Raw genomic sequence first — 16,569 nt, 5'->3', positions numbered from 1 at the left:
AGAACATTGCTGATCGTCTGCAGTTTGCTAAAGATCGCGTGGACAAGCCAGATGGCTATTGGAAAAATGTTTTGTGGACGGATGAGACCAAAATGGAACATTTTGGTTTAAATGAGAAGCGTTATGTTTGGAGAATGGAAAACACTGCATTCCAGCATAAGGACCTTATCCCATCTGTGAAACATGGTGGTGGTAGTATCATGGTTTGGGTCTGTTTTGCTGCATCTGGGCCAGAACGGCTTGCCATCACTGATGGAACAATGAATTCTGAATTATACCAGCGAATTCTAAAGGCAAATGTCGGGACATCTGTCCATGAACTGAATCTCAAGAGAAGGTGGATCATGCAGCAAGACAACGACCCTAAGCACTCAAGTCATTCTACTAAAGAATGGTTAAAGAAGAATAAAGTTAATGTTTTGGAATGGCCAAGTCAAAGTCCTGACCTTAATCCAATCGAAATGTTGTGGACGGACCTGAAGCGAGCAGTTCATGTGAGGAAACCCACCAACATCCCAGAGTTGAAGCTGTTCTGTATGGAGGAATGGGCTAAAATTCCTCCAAGCTGGTGTGCAGGACTGATCAAAAGTTACCGGGAACATTTAGTTGCAGTTATTGCTGCACAAGGGGGTCACACCAGATACTGAAAGCAAAGGTTCACATACTTTTGCCACTCACAGAAATGTAATATTGAATCATTTTCCTCAATAAATAAATGACCAAGTATAATATTTTGTCTCATTTGTTTAACTGGGTTCTCTTTATCTACTTTTAGGACTTGTGTGAAAATCTGATGTTTTAGGTCATATTTATGCAGAAATATAGAAAATTATAAAGGGTTCACAAACTTTCAAGCACCACTGTATATTCGGTACCAATGGATAAGCTATCCAACAAGTTCAGAAACCTATTAGTGTAGTTACATAAGAGGAAAACAGTGATGAAGTGAGGGTGCATTCTGTTCGCAGTAATCTGGCATTGATTGAATTTTTTTTTTTTTTTTAATGTTGAAGTTTGGGTGGCACAGTGGTGTAGTGGTTAGCACTGTTGCCCCACAACAAGAAGGTCTGGGTTTGAGCCCCGTGGCTGATGAGGGCCTTTCTGTGTGGAGTTTGCATGTTCTGTCCATGTGGGTTTCATCTGGGTGCTCTGGTTTCCCCCACAGTCCAAAGACATGCAGGTTAGGTTAACTGGTGACTCTAAATTGACCATGAATGGTTGTCTGTGTCTATCTGTCAGCCCTGTGATGTCCTGGGTGCACCCTGCCTTTTGCCTGTAGTCACCTGGGATAGGCTCCAGCTTGCCTGCGACCCTGTAGAACAGGATAAAGCGGCTAGAGATGATGAGATGTTGAAGTTTTCAAGTTATCCTTGAAGCTGCTGATCCCTCAGAACAGTCAAACTTCCAGGATTGTCTGCCTTGGGCATATACCAAATAGACTTCTATAGCATAGAGGTCTTGCAGGTAGAGGCAAAAAAGCATAATTTTAATTTTATTGTTAAATGTATGTATTTGTTTATTTATGTATTTAAAATAATAATTAAAAAACTTCACTCTTTGCAAATAGAAGCTGTTTGTTTGCTGAACTAGTCAAGATATAATGTTAAAAAAAAGAAAAAGGAAAACTATATCTTATACCTGCTCAGTATAGTACACCAATGATGTGAAGGTGGGCTATGCATATTTTGGATGTATCCAGTTATATACAGTGATGTCTGATTTACTATCTATCAAGGCATTGGGGGGGGTAGCGTAAATAATCCAACTCGTTCACATTCATTACACCTCAGATTATACTTTATTTATGCCTTCTCAATCACTGCTAATGATGTGCTATGGATGTGTCAGCGACATGTGCTGAAAAATGTTGGCCCATACAGAGATCAAATCTAGAGAGTGTTTCATTCTATGCAACTACCTGGCATGACTGCCACTGAAAGACTGATAGAGTCTGGGCTGCAAAGAAGTCAGCCCCAGCCTTGCTTCAAACCATTCTGTGTATTTTACTTCAGACCGTTGGTGGTGCTATTGTGCTTGGTTCCATAAAACCCCAAAATTATTCACCTTTAGACATTTGTTAACAGCTAATAATCTGATTTGAATGCCACAACCGAAACCTTATATTTATAGCATTTTATCTTTGAAAAATGTTGCCCTGCTATCTCATTTATACTAGCTGCTCTTGGTCTTATGGTTCCGTTATATATCCATCCATCCATTCCATTCTGTCTATTATCCATAACCACTTATCCTGTGCAGGGTTACCGGCAAGCTGGAGCCTATTGCAACTGACTATGGGTGATAGGCGGGGTACACCCTGGACAAGTCGCCAGATCATCACAGGGCTGACACATAAGCTGTGTTCATATATATACACCGGTACAATAGTGGTATAACTGTATCGATAAAAAGTATACCGGTACAGTTTAGTGCATCTGTCCACACTAGCGAGAAATGTTTGCGGTTTTCTTTCACGGTAGTTGAAATGCACGTGCGCGAAATGTTTCCGTGGTTACCGAGTAACTTTCTTCCGAGAATATGGCGGATGAAACAACATGTGTGTGCTTTTTGTTGTCAATGTACAGTCTGTATTTCTGGTGGTCATTTATTCAGTCGAATCATATAAAACGCGTGAGGCAGTTGAGCATCGCTCGTCTCCCCAAAGCTCCAACAAACACATAACTTCGTCTTTGCTCCATGTAGCTCCACAGTCGTTTTGAGCCATTTTGACGTTTTATTTACAGCTGGAAAGCACATGCGTATTGTATTGTATGAATAACCCGGAAGAAGTAGGAATGGTTCATTGCGCATGCGCATTATATTTGTATCGATACAGAACCGCTTCATCTGTCCACACTACAACGAAGCGCTACAGTACCGATACTGTACCGGTATGAAACCCATACATTTGTGGGTTTCGTACTGATACAGTTATACTGCTACAGTACCGGTATAGTTGCTAGTGTGGACAGGTGTTGCGGTACGAAAGTAGTATCGTATCGGTACAAAATCCCTAGTGTGGACAGGGTAATAGAGACAAACAACCATTCACATTCACATTCACACCTATGATCAATTTAGAGCCACCGATTAGCCTAACCTGCATGTCTTTGGACTGTGGGGGAAACCGGAGCACCCGGAGGAAACCCACGCGGACACGGGGAGAACATGCAAACTCCGCACAGAAAGGCCCTCGTCAGCCACTGAGCTCAATCCCAGAACCTTCTTGCTGTGAGGAGACAGTGCTAACCACTACACCATTGTGCCATCTCAAGTCCAAGTTTTTAAAGAAAATTTCGAGTTGAGTCCAAGTCCATCCATCCATCCATTATCTGTAGCCGCTTATCCTGTTCCACAGGGTCGCAGGCAAGCTGGAGCCTATCCCAGCTGACTATGGGCAAGAGGCAGGGTACATCCTGGACAAGTCGCCAGATCATTGCAAGGCTGACACAGAGACAAACCACCATTCACACTCACATTCACACCTACGGTCAATTTAGAGCCACCAATTAGCCTAACCTGCATGTTTTTGGACTGTGGGGGAAACCGGAGCACCTGGAGGAAACCCACGCAGACACGGGGAGAACATGCAAACTCCGCACAGAAAGGCCCTCGTTAGCCACTGGGCTCGAACCCAGAACCTTCTTGCTGTGAAGGGACAATGCTAACCACTACACCACCATGCCGCCCCATACATATACATTATATATATTGTTACAATTTTTAAAATTTTTTCTAAGCATTAATACTTTACCCTGCATTTTCTCCATCTCAGCACATCTGTCCTAGCACTAGCAGTACTACATAGTTTGAAGGAAACCTCTAGGAAAATCATACCAAAGAAAATAATACCAAATAACACTATGCAGAATAATATTTACTGCTGGAAAATTGAGGATTACAGTTTGGATTCTGTGGCTAGGGTGATGGAAAGCAAGGGCTCACAGATCTTTTTGCTCTCAGCAGGCTTTTCGCATTCATACAGAATTATGAATTTGGAGCCTTTCTATTTTTATTTCTTTTGAAAAATATTAAACTCTGCAACTTTATTGGTGTTGACTTCCTGTTGGCCCTCACTTTTCATATGTGGAAAGCTTACAGATCCAACTTTCCACAATTAAAAAAAAAAAATTGTAAGATTTTACATCCCTCATCGCAGTAGCTCTGCAAACTACTGATCCTACTGATCAGTGCACAAGCTATGATGGTGGCACAAAATCTTTTTTGTTGCATTAGATTGTAAAGCAAGATACATTATTCTCATCTTGACGGGTGTAATTTATATGGAACCCAGGGGTTCTCTTAAATCAAATAAAAATAATAAACAGGAAACTGAGGGAAAGGTTTCAGGAGTAGTCTGTCAGTGGTAATCAGAAGACGTATGAGTTTATGTGATTCCTTGAAGCGGGCAGTCATCAAACTAATATCCTACTCTTTCAACAGTCTTTTTGGTCTGTAGTGAAAGATAAAAAAAATCCCTGAATGAATGATGCCTTCTGAACGATGCAGTGGAAGGCATGATCCATTAAACATCAGTTGAAAGTGGAACTATTTTACTTGCAGTTAGCCCAGAGGTTTGCAGAGATTTGAAAGACTCTTACCTGATTTAGTGAGTAGTTTATGAGATACTTAGCACCTCATCGCTTTCTCCCAGATGGAACCATAAAAAGATGGAGCCTGGAGCCTTACCAAATACATATGGTGCTTTGCAGCTGATGGCACATCAGACCCTCATTATCAGACCTGCGCCTGTGTGCTGTCTACATTGTAAAGTTGAGTAGCTGGGTTTTACTCCCAGACAGAGCTTTTCAACTCCAGTCTTGGAATTTTAGTGCCTGGAGAGTTTCCAGGTTTTGTTTCTCCCAAAACACCTGATGCAGCTCTTTAGCAAATTATCAAGACATTCATGAGTTGAATCAGATGTGCTTCGAGCAGGAGCATTTTGAAATTGTGCAGGGCAGTGAATTTTGACGGCCTCTCTTCTAATAGATCAGAGAAGGGAAATCACGGAGCACCACAGTAAAGAGACTCAGGGTCTTCTTGCATTCTTTGTAGGTCTCACAGATCCTCCTGGGTTTCCAAAGCCAGCAAACCAGAAAATGGCAAGTGCAGCACCACAACATTTCCTTTTAAATTTTGATCTATTTACCTGTTTGTTAATTTTTTGTAACAATAGTAAAAGTAGACATTATAGACATTCGCCTATGCGTTTAAGATACTAATTTGACTTTGCGTTTCTTCTTCATTTTACTTCATGTTAAGCAAATGCTTTTTAATTAGACCTCAACAAAGTGATTATGTCAATTGTACATTAAATTTTAGATGCTGTAGTGTCTGTAGAATAGAAAAGACATGCAGGTTAGGTTAACTGGTGACTCTAAATTGACCATAGGTGTGAATGTGAGTGTGGATGGTTGTTTGTGTCTATGTGTCAGCCCTGTGATAACCTGGCGACTTGTCCAGGGTGTACCCCGCCTCTTGCCCATGGTCGGCTGGGATAGGCTCCAGCTTGCCTGCGACCCTGTAGAACAGGATGAACGGCTGCAGATGATGGATGGATGGATGAACTAATGTGTAGGCATCAGTAGCCAATTTCAGAGCTTTTTTGTTTTTTTTGTCTAAAAGTGCAAAGCCATTCAGTTCTGTTTATTAGTATCTCCCAATAGTCTGAATTTCAGACCGTTGGCTGTGATTTGTCCCATTGGCCCAGGAAAAAAGAACATCATAAATTATTTTGGACATAACATTAATCTATCAAATATCAAACAAACCATCCCTGAATGAATATTAATGAATATGTGCGTACTATATGCAATGTATCAAAGGCTTTCTTGTATTGTTTCAGGATCTAGTTTCTTCAAAAAATACAATTAATCAGACAAATGTGCTTTAGAAATCTAGACACTGCATAATATTACAGGCAGGGATATGCTCAACATTTTTGTTTGTTTGTTTGTTTGTTTGTTTGTTTGTTTTACCCACCCACCCATTTGTTATAAATTAGTGTGGTTTGGTTGACATTAAAGTACTTTCTTTCTTTCTCTCTCTCTCTCTCTCTCTCTCTCTCTCTCTCTGAATGATATGGCTAAGTGTTTTTCATAATGCAGTTTCAATAAGTCATGAAAGGCACATTGATCTTTCATCCCATAATCAATCCTTTCATCTAAATGAGTATTGACAGAGTGATTTGATTAATTGTGAAATATAAGATAATGGCAAATGGATCTTGATTATTGATTTTTAATTACTAATTAATTATCTCTTTGCTCATGTTTTCTTCCATGGTGCTTTGGCTTTGTTATTCTGCTACAGTGAAACCCATTTGTGCAGATATTATCATCAGTAGAGCCCCCTGATGCTCTTTCTGGTTTCATGAACTCTTACCTAACTTGGCTCAGGAATGTCAAGATGAAGAATTATGAGCTACTTAGATAAGGTGCATCCCCTGTTTATGGATGTTGGTCTGACAGGTTCGAGCTTCTGTTCTTTTAAGAGAAACAAGATGTTGCCGTCCAGTAAGTCCCAAATGCTTATATATTGCACCCTGAAATGTAAAAAAGATGTAGATCAAGGCTAAGCACAACAGTTATGCAGTATATACAGTAATATATTATAGTATAGTATATGATGTGGCATTGTGCAGGTAAAAAAGATATAACCATGCAATGCCATGGCAGCATTTTGTAGTTTTCAGCCACTTGCTTTAGTTTGGCATCATTACAGTAATTATTGATCCCATATTGGGTAATTATTCACTTAGAACTTGATCAGTTGATCTGTACATGGCACTTTATAGGACCTGGACTGTTACTCTTCATCCTAACAAGATAGGACACTTCTGTTTTATTCTACTCCAAGTAGCTAAATTCTCTTCAATTATAAGTGAGTGGAGTTTACTGATCTGATATTTCTTTGGCTAGTACATGCACAAATGCCATACCACATTGTGGAACACCTGGTGAAAAGCCACATTTTGAGAAAATGCAAAATCCCACTTGATTTATATTATGGAAATTTACTAGGTTTATATTCACATCCAGTTCTAGCCAGCAGTATCAATTGCTTGCCAGTGAGCATTAAAAGTTCATTCCATGTCAAACACAAGAGTCCATGTGAGCAAAATAAGCATGAGAAATATCGGGGAACTCAAACATTCTTCAAATTTCCAGATACGTAAATATCTCTTTGCGGTAATAATAATGGCTTATGACTGACAAGTTTAGAGAGCAATTGGCTAGATAGTTTCAAACTGAGCATAGAAACTGGTGCAGCTGAGCAGATTTCATTGCAGTGAATGGAACCAGTATAGACCCTTAGGTCCATAGAGATTTCTAATTCATCCATCACCAGACAAATTTAAGAGATCTTTAGAAGTTCTCAATTGTTTGGTCTGAGAGAAAACAGTTAGAGACTATTGCCTTATAGCTGTGGGCCTCACTAAAGGAGAGCAAAGCAGCAGTTTGCAGAGGTATGTGGAGGAAAGCAGTGACAGGCTTTTTAAGCGTCCTCTTTGATGTCCTTCCTCCTCTGGGAGTTGAAAGGGTAACCTGAGAAGCCAGAGAGCACAATGCTGCTCTCACCTGTGCCCTTTGAAGATCCAAAAGGGCCAACTATACCCAGGACATCTCCATCACTAGATCCATAGATGCTTGTGATCCTTCCCCCTCCCCCCCCCCCCCCCCCCCTTATTTTTTTTTTTGGTCCCGCGTGCACAAGTTAGGCTCTACAAAGTCTTTGAGGTAATGTGTCCCTTGGTGCTTTGGTTACAATGGCTCTTGTTCAGTATGGGGTGAAGGACATTCTGCTTCATGCCTCAATTACTTAGTGCCTGTATGCCATTCAACCATAAGGTTCACCTCCTAGCCTTGCCACTCATCTGACCAATCTTTCTCCATATAACAGTTTCCTTTAGACACCTCAACAACTGTTTTAAAGTCTTGTGAGAATGGAGAATGGATTGAACTAACAAGCTACAGATAACTGAAGGGGCTGAAGACATTTCTTTTAATCAGCACTTAATCTGTAGCCTCAGTTGATTGTTATAGGGAAAGATATAAGGCTCATAATACAGTCATGGGGAAATCTTTCTGTCAATGCAGCTATGTGAAGGAGTTAGTTGGTCAAGAACACTGAATACAGGTCAGCATGAAGAGTGTAAACACAAATGATATCCACAAAAGGATAAACAAAAACTATTCAAGAGGCTGTGAATTAACAAGAGCATTATTTATGGGACATTGAAAGATATGGTTTGAATCAAGATGAAGGTAGTATTCCAGCGCAGACAGGTGAAAAAGATACTCTTCCATGTCAGGGCAAGGTCATCATGCAGGAGAAAGAAGAGCAACTCTGCATGAGGTAATTCCTTAACAACCACACATACAGGTGTGTGTGTGTGTGTGTGTGTGTGTGTGTGTGTGTGTGTGTGTGTGTGTGTGTGTGTGCAGACTCACATACACACACACACACCAATTTCGTATGGCAAGGGCTCATTGTCAGGGCAAATACTGCTGAAGGGTTCTGTCCCTCTTTGGTCGGGTCACAGAGGACCTGCTCTGAAACAAAATAGCCCATACACCTGCCAGCCATCCAATGGCATGAAATATTCATTTGTATTCATATCTAGCTTTCTAAACAGACACCATAACAGTAAAAGTAGTATAAAGTGCCGGTAGCATCTTTAGACTTTGCATTTCATATAGTCTGCAGACCTTGTGACTACTGACTATCGCAGAAACTGAAGTGCTATATACTGTAAGTAACCTTCTATGATCTATACCCTTCCCCTAAGCCTTAGTGAGTCACCCAGTGTATCTCCGTCAGGAGCCCGAATCCTCCCTATCATATTTCCATCTGGAAATAATAACCACATTAATCTGGCCTCTGTGCTACTCATCACCCATAAGTCTCTGCTACAACCTTCATGACCCTCACCTCCACTGGTGTCTTTTCCATACAAAGGTCGAGTCGCTCTTTCCTGCCTGTCCACTCAGCCAGCAGCTTTCACCTCTGAGTGACTCTAACTTCTGGCAGCATGACAATCTCTGTCTGTCTCCACAGGACCCGCCTGAACCAACACTGGCCTAATCCCCAAGGTTGCCTTCCCCTCATGGGGATACAAGCACTGACCAGCCAGGCAGAGCTCCAGAAAACTCTTCTTTTAATCTCTGTGCAAAAGCAAGCCTGATCATAGACACATTATTAGCACAGGTGGTGTATTAGCAACCTTGTTTATTACTTTCAGATGGTGTGATGTGGTAGTGCTATGTGCTTATGGGTGTTTATGTTTGCCTATTTATTTACTTTTAGTGAGCCTGCAATTGACACGTTGTACAAGATACAATAATAAGAAATGACAGACCTGATCCAGATCTTGTGGACTTAGCTTGCATTGTTGAAATTTTGTCAGTACCATTTTTTTTAATGGAATGATGGAACCTGCCAACTATTTTTGAAGATGATACTGGAATGTCCATGGTCTTTATTTAGTCTCAACATGCCAACTGGCAAGGCCAGGCAGTATTAGCAGGTGCTGCTAATCAGACAAAGTAACAATAACCGACTAGGGCCACAAATAGGTGTTATATAGTTTCAGAATCTGTAATGCCTTCCTCAGTAGCACTTTGACCATGATAAACTGTTTGGATATGCTTAATTTCAGCACTCAGTCATGGGTCAGACAACAAATTACCGATAGGGAGGGTTTAGTAGCCATGTTGATTTAAAGACATCACACACATCACTGTTTTCTCTCCTCATGTTCTACTTGAAGTTGTGAGGACCTCCCACACCAGTGTAAGACCTTTGTAGAATGATCTCATGAACCACAGCTCTTGATACCTTGTATTGTAGAAATAGATAAGATCAGGTTTGATAAAAATGTGATGTTGTATAAGGAGAGACCCTAAGAGTGAGGAGACTAAGTGAATGGGACTGCAAGCATGAGAGGCATCTCAGCCCTGTAGTCCCATATGTTCACAGGCTAAGGTCAGTGAACCCAAGCACGTAAAACAAACTGTTAAGCTAACAGAGGGCACCATGCCTCACCGCACACACATTCTTGTCAGGAGGAGCTCCCATGGCTCGCACAGTCAGATGGCTCGATTGAGTTTATTTAATCCTAGAAGAAAACTTTGACCATGGACTCCAGTCTCCCAGGCAGATGCTGTGAGACAATAGTAGATAGGATTTGTCTGTTTGTCTGTCTGTATGCCCGGACCACAATGGAAATAAGTGTTATACACTTTCTTGTGTTATCCATGTATCTTAATGTACACTATATTTATGTATTTTGTGCATTATTTTACGAAATAAAATCAATCAATCAATCAATCAATCAATCAATCAATCAATCGTGTGTGTGTGTGTATATGTGTGTCCTATGGTTAATTGGATTGTGACAGGGATTGTTGATAGGAGAAAACAGTCAGCCTGCATTGCTATCAGAGTAGTATTGACTTGATAACACAAACACTCCATTCCCAAAAAATCCCACATCAACCCTGACAGGAGCTTTTTTCACTCCAAAATGGTTTCACACAGACACACACAAAAAGACCATACCTCAAATCAAAATTACTCACAATTTTTAACCTATTAAACTCTCACCTTATTATTCTCTTATTCATATTAAAGTACATTATTTTGTACCAGCTATGAACTATTCAGTTATTCCAACGTCATTCATTGGAAAAGGTATGAAACTGATGACAAATTTACATATACGGTATATTTACAAACAAATGGCTGGCATAACACAACTCATTTACAGTTAAGCAGCTAACATCGCATTATGCTCTGTGACGTTTAAAAATGCTGAAAAAAATTGATCTATTGGAAAAACATCAATAAACATGATTGGAAGTGTGCATATTGTGCTTGTGCATTCGTGACATAAGGAAAACTGAAGAGCAACTGTTCTTTGGGTGATTGAGAATGTCAATGCAGGGTGTGATCAGATGTTGAGAAAGAACAGTTCATCTACAACTATACAGAGGGAGATAGTACAGTTAGGTTACCATGTATTAAACCCATTATTGCAAAGAAGATTGTACACTTGTGATTTCAGTGGACCAAAATCCACAGGCACTGGTCTAGCAGTGTGGGGGAAAAAGTTATATGGTCAGATGGGTTATCTGTCACCATAGAAATACGTATGACAATACTTTAATCTTTTGTGAAAATAGTTTGAGTGTCATCATCATCGGCGATCACTCATAACGAGTATGATTGTCCTCCTGACGGTGAGTCTGGTCACCTCTGGGTCATCAGGTGGTGGTTGAGGCCAATCCTCGATCCACAGTCTCTATTGCAGTGGGGGCATATGTAGATTGTGGTGGTTTGGGTTTGGGGAGCCGTTTTGATGGTGGTTCTCTCCTTCCTCAGTTGCCTTTTAGTTTCTGCGGCACGGTGGAGGTCCTCTTCTAGGTGAGCTGTACCCTCATGGACCATCCTACTCCACTCATCGCTTTTGAGGGCAGCCTCCTCCCAGTTATTGAGATTGAAGTGACACTTTCTGAGGTGTACTTTGATCATGTCCTTGTACCGCTTCTTCTGCCCTCCTTGGGTATGCTTTCCTTCCTTTAGTTGGCCATACAGAATCTGTTTTGGAAGGCAGTAATTGGGCATGCATACTACATGACCTGTCCATTGTAGCTGGTGCCTAGCGATAATTGAGGTGATGCTGGCAATGTTGGCTTCCTTTAAGACACTGATATTAGTCCGTCTATCTTCCCAGCTGATCCTGAGAATCTTGCATAGGCATCGCTGGTGATACTGCTCCAGGGCTTTCAGATGTCTACTGTAGGTAGTCCAGCTATCAGCTCCATAGAGCAGGGTGGGAAGAATGACGGCTTGATAGACCAGGAGTTTGGTTTTGGTCAGGATTTCACGGTTGCCAAAGACCCTGTCTCTCAGCCTAGCAAAAGCTGCACTGGCACACCCTATGCAGTGGTGGATTTCTGCATCAATGTCAGCTCTTGTGGATAGAAGACTGCCAAGATACATGAATCGGTCCACATTTTCCAGGGTGTTGTTGTCCACATGGATTGCTGGGACTTGAGAGTGTGTCAGGGGCTGGTTGGTACAGTATCTGAGTTTTCCTGATGTTAATATCAAGTCCCAGGAGTTGGTAGGCTCTGGCAAAGGTGTCCATGATGCTCTGGAGGTCCGCTTCAGAAAGAGCCACTAGGGCGTTATCGTCAGCATATTGGAACTCCATGATGGAGGATGTGAGCACCTTGCTTTTTGCCCTGAACCTGTTGATGTTGAAGAGCCCGCTGTCTGTCCTGTATATGAACTTGAGACCCTCAGGTAGGTTTTGGCTGGTGAGGTGGAGGATGGTGGCAATGAAGATGGAGAAGAGGGTTGGTGCAATGATGCAGCCCTGCTTGACACCGGTGTGCACTTTGAAAAGGGGCTGTTTCACAGCCACCATTTCCAACTATGGTTGCGGTCATGTCATCATGTAGTAGGCACAAGATCTTCAGATACTTGTCTGGGCATCCGATCTTGGATAGAACGCACCAGAGGGCAGGTCTGTTCACGGAATCAAAGGCCTTTGTAAGATCGATGAATGCCATGTACAGGGGTAGGTGTTGCTCTCGACATTTCTCCTGCAGCTGGTGAGCTGTGAAAATCATGTCGGAGGTTCCTCTGGCGGGGCGGAAGCCACACTGTAACTCTGGGAGGATCACTTCTGACAGTGGCAGTAGTCGGTTGGCCAAAATATGGGCCAGTACTTTGCCTGTGGTGGATAGGAGGGAGATGCCCCTGTAGTTGCCACAGTCCGCTTTATCTCCCTTCTTGAATATGGTGACAATCAGGGCGTCCCTGAGTTCGGCAGGGAGTTTCTCCTCCTCCCAGATCTTAGAAAGGAGGCTGTGGGTGTGACTGAGGAGTTTGGGCCCGCCTTGCTTGAGGATTTCTGCTGGAATCCCATCTGGTCCAGAGGCCTTGTTGTTACTCAATCTCCTGATGGCACCCAAGACCTCACTTTCAGTGGGAGGGTCATCCAAATGCTCCATGATGGGCCGCTGAGGAATTTGGTTGATGGTTTCTGAATCAACTGTGGTGTTTCGGTTCAGGAGCTCCCGGAAGTGTTCTTCCCATCTGGAGCTGATCCCTTCCTCGTCCTTCAGCAGGGTTTGCCCATCTTTGGAGCGGAGGGGATTGAGGCCTTGATAACTTGGGCCATACACAGCTTTGGTGGCATTGAAGAAGCCCCTGGTGTCACCCGAGTCAGCAAGCCTCTGGATCTCCAAGGCTTTCTCTGTCCACCACTGGTTCTTTAACTCTCGCACCCTGCACTGGACAAGTGCCTTTGCCTTGGAGTGGGCCTGTCTTTTAGTCTTACAATTGATGTCATTCTGCCAAGAACAAAAGGCTTTCCTTTTGGCATCAATTAGCTGTTCTATTTCGGTGTCACTGTTGTCAAACCAGTCTTGATGTTTCCTGGTCTTGTAGCCAAGGGTGTCCATGCAGGTCTCGAGTAAGATGGTCTTAAGGGTCTTCCAGTGTTCTTCCATGTCCTCAGGATATTCTTCAGGGAGTCGTTCAAGTAGGGTCTTCTGAAGTTGTTGCACTCTTTCTGTATCCCCCAAGCTGTCGATGTTGAATTTAGGACGTGTTTGCTTCCTTTGGGTCCTCCTTTTCTGATGTAGCTGGATGTTCATTGTGGAGCGGATTAGGCGATGGTCTGTCCAACAATCATCCGCACAGGTCATGGCCCTGGTGATGTTAACATCCTTGCGATCTCTAGCCCTGACAATCACATAGTCAATGAGATGCCAGCACTTTGATCGAGGGTACATCCAGGAGGTTTTGAACCTGTTTCTCTGGCAGAAAAGGGTGTTTGTTATGACCAGCTCATGTTCAGCACACTTTGACAGTAGGAGGGTTCCATTGGAGTTAATATTTCCAACACCCTCTTTGCCTAGGGTGCCTTTCCAGAGCTTGTGATCCTTGCCAACCCTGGCATTGAAATCCCCGAGTAGGAGGATCTTGTCTTCCTTCTGGACCTGGTCAAGGGATGCATAGAAGGCCTCCTTGTCTTCATCCTGTGAGTCCAAGGTTGGTGCATAGGCACTCACAGCAGTGGCCATCTGGTTGTTTGAGAGCCTCAGGGGCAGTGTCATGAGACGTTCATTGATACCTACTGGAGATTCAGAGAGTTGGGAGATGGGGCGGTTCTTGATGGCGAATCCCACTCCGTGGATTCTGGCTTCATCAGCTGGCTTTCCCTTCCAGAAGAAGGTGTATCCACCTTTCTCCTCCTTCAGTTGCCCCTCATCGGCCAGGTGGGTTTCAGACAGGGTAGCAATGTCGATGTTAAAACTTTTCAGCTCCCTAGCAATTATTGCAGATCTTCTTTCGGGGCGATCGTTGGGGGCCCTGTCCATAAGAGTCCTCACATTCCAGGCTCCAATGTTTATTGTTTTTTGTTTTCGACCGCTATGAGATGAACCCACTGGGTGCGGTATTCCAGCCAGGTTTAAGAGGCAGGCTATTTTTAGGGCACCTTTTCTAGCCCCTTCCCCATTGTGGGGTGAGCAGAGTGGATCCTTAATAGGGCTGCTCAGACGTGAGTGCTGCTACCAAGATGCTTTCTCTGCCTCAGTCCAAGAGCAAAACAACTGAATCAGACACCCACCGCCTATGTGCCAGTGCATGACTAGGAGCTCCCAGACTTCACTGTCCTGCTCCCGTTACCATTTCCTGATTGCCATAGGACTTGAAGAGGGGTTGGGTGTTGGGTGGGGGGGCAGGAGAACGCCTGTGCGTGGAATCGTTTAGAGTGGGGAGACTGGTGCACTGGCAGCCACCACACTGTTCTTGGCAGAGAGAGAGACAGACTCCAATGGCCTCTCTTTGCTGCAGCCTTCTTCTGCCTTTGTGACCATTGTGGTGCACTTCTGCCACCTTCCTCCACCCACTCCACCGTTGAAGGACTTGTTTGGGTCGCTCTTCGTCTGGAACCTCCCCTTCGACCTTACCGCCATGGGTGACCCTACCAGGAGCTTAGGCTCCAGACGGCTTTGCTCTCAGGTTCATCGGAACACACAAGGCTCTCCACCACGGCAAGGTGGTGACCCAGGGAGAACAGTTTGAGTGTAACCCTTGGCAGAGAAAACACACACAAGGGGCTGAATACCAAATGGTCAAGGTATAATGGAGCTGAACACCTTATATCCTATGTAGGGCCAAACAAAATGAACATATACAGTGGTGTAGTGGTTAGCACTGTCGCCTCACAGCAACCAGGTTCTGGGTTTGAGCCCAGTGGCCAACGGGGGCCTTTCTGTGTGGAGTTTGCATGTTCTCCCTGTGTCTGTGTGGGTTTCCTCTGGGTGATCCAGTTTCCCCCACAGTCCAAAGACATGTATTTAGGTTAACATGGGGCGGCCTTGGGCTGAAATGCCATTGAGCAAGGCACCTAACCCCCAACTGCTCCCTGGGTGCTGTAGCATAGCTGCCCACTGCTCTGGGTATGTGTGTGTGCTCATTGCTTACATGTGAGTGCATGTGTGTTCACTTCTTCAGATGGGTTAAATGCAGAGAGGAATTTCACTCTGCTTGAGTGTATGTGTGATAAATTTGTTCTTCTAACTGGAAACTGTACTTGGATCACATACTGTATAAGCTTAAGCTACATATTGATAAGACATTACTGTAGGTAGGTAAATAAAACAAAACTGCTTAAATGATGTAAATTGCTGGCCTCTTAAATCCACCAGACAAATGACTTTGGAGAAGAGTAATAAATATTGGCAGAGACAACTCTAGCCTACTTTTAATGATTTTTGTGCTGGTAGAGTAGAGAAGGGACTTCAGCCAGACACATTCATCAGGATGATTGTGGAAAAGTGCTATTCGAGGGAAGGGTCAGTGCAAATCAATAGAAAGTTCTTCTGACTGACCACCTTTATCCTATCATGAAACATTTCTACCTTGATGGGCATGGCCTCTTTCAAGAGGAGCCCATCTCCATCCATATTGCATGAGGGCTTACTGGATGGATTGATGCATATTAAATGAAAATGCTATGATTTATACAGTTACCAAATCTCAACCCAGTAGAACATATATGGGAGATTTTGGAGTGACATGTTAGACAGTGCTCTCTATCACCATTATCAAAACACCAAATGAGAAAATACCTTTTAGCACTTTACCTTTTACCTTAATGAAGCACTTTATGTTGTTTCTTCCATTAATTTGTCGCTCATCAGTATATAGTTATGAGTGTTATGAGAATTGGTCTTGGGAGTTTAAAAAAAAAAGGATGACGAGGATTTCATACATGAGTCATCCATCCTCTAGAGTAGTAACTCAAGCCTAGACAGTTTTATGTAGTGTGCAGTTTCCAGCAAAGGTGCAATTAATCTGGTTTGTTTGCTCATTGCACCCATTACACTTCTCTAAAACTTTGACTTCCTTAACTATACTAAATATTGTGCTGAGGATAGGGTCAACATCTTAAGCATTTAGTTATAAAATCATCGTTATTTTATACATACCTGCATTTCTGTCAGATTTCTTTTCAAAGATTTCAAAACTTTGTGTTAATTC

The 16,569-nt window shown here is 42.9% G+C and overlaps 1 protein-coding gene across 1 annotated transcript in view; it reads left to right on the top strand.

Moving 5' to 3' along the window:
- The window catches only part of trmt11 (tRNA methyltransferase 11 homolog), a 48,427-nt gene extending 39,258 nt beyond the window's left edge, over nt 1–9,169 (top strand). The window contains exon 13 of the mRNA XM_060920663.1: nt 9,061–9,169. Coding sequence (XP_060776646.1) covers nt 9,061–9,087 — 27 coding nt within the window. The 3' untranslated portion in view covers nt 9,088–9,169. The remainder of the gene's footprint in view (nt 1–9,060) is intronic.
- The last annotated feature ends 7,400 nt before the right edge of the window (nt 9,170–16,569 follow it).

This window comes from Neoarius graeffei, chromosome 5 (assembly GCF_027579695.1).
Source record: "Neoarius graeffei isolate fNeoGra1 chromosome 5, fNeoGra1.pri, whole genome shotgun sequence".
NCBI classification, from domain to species: domain Eukaryota; kingdom Metazoa; phylum Chordata; class Actinopteri; order Siluriformes; family Ariidae; genus Neoarius; species Neoarius graeffei.
This window is presented reverse-complemented; position numbering and strand designations above follow the sequence as displayed.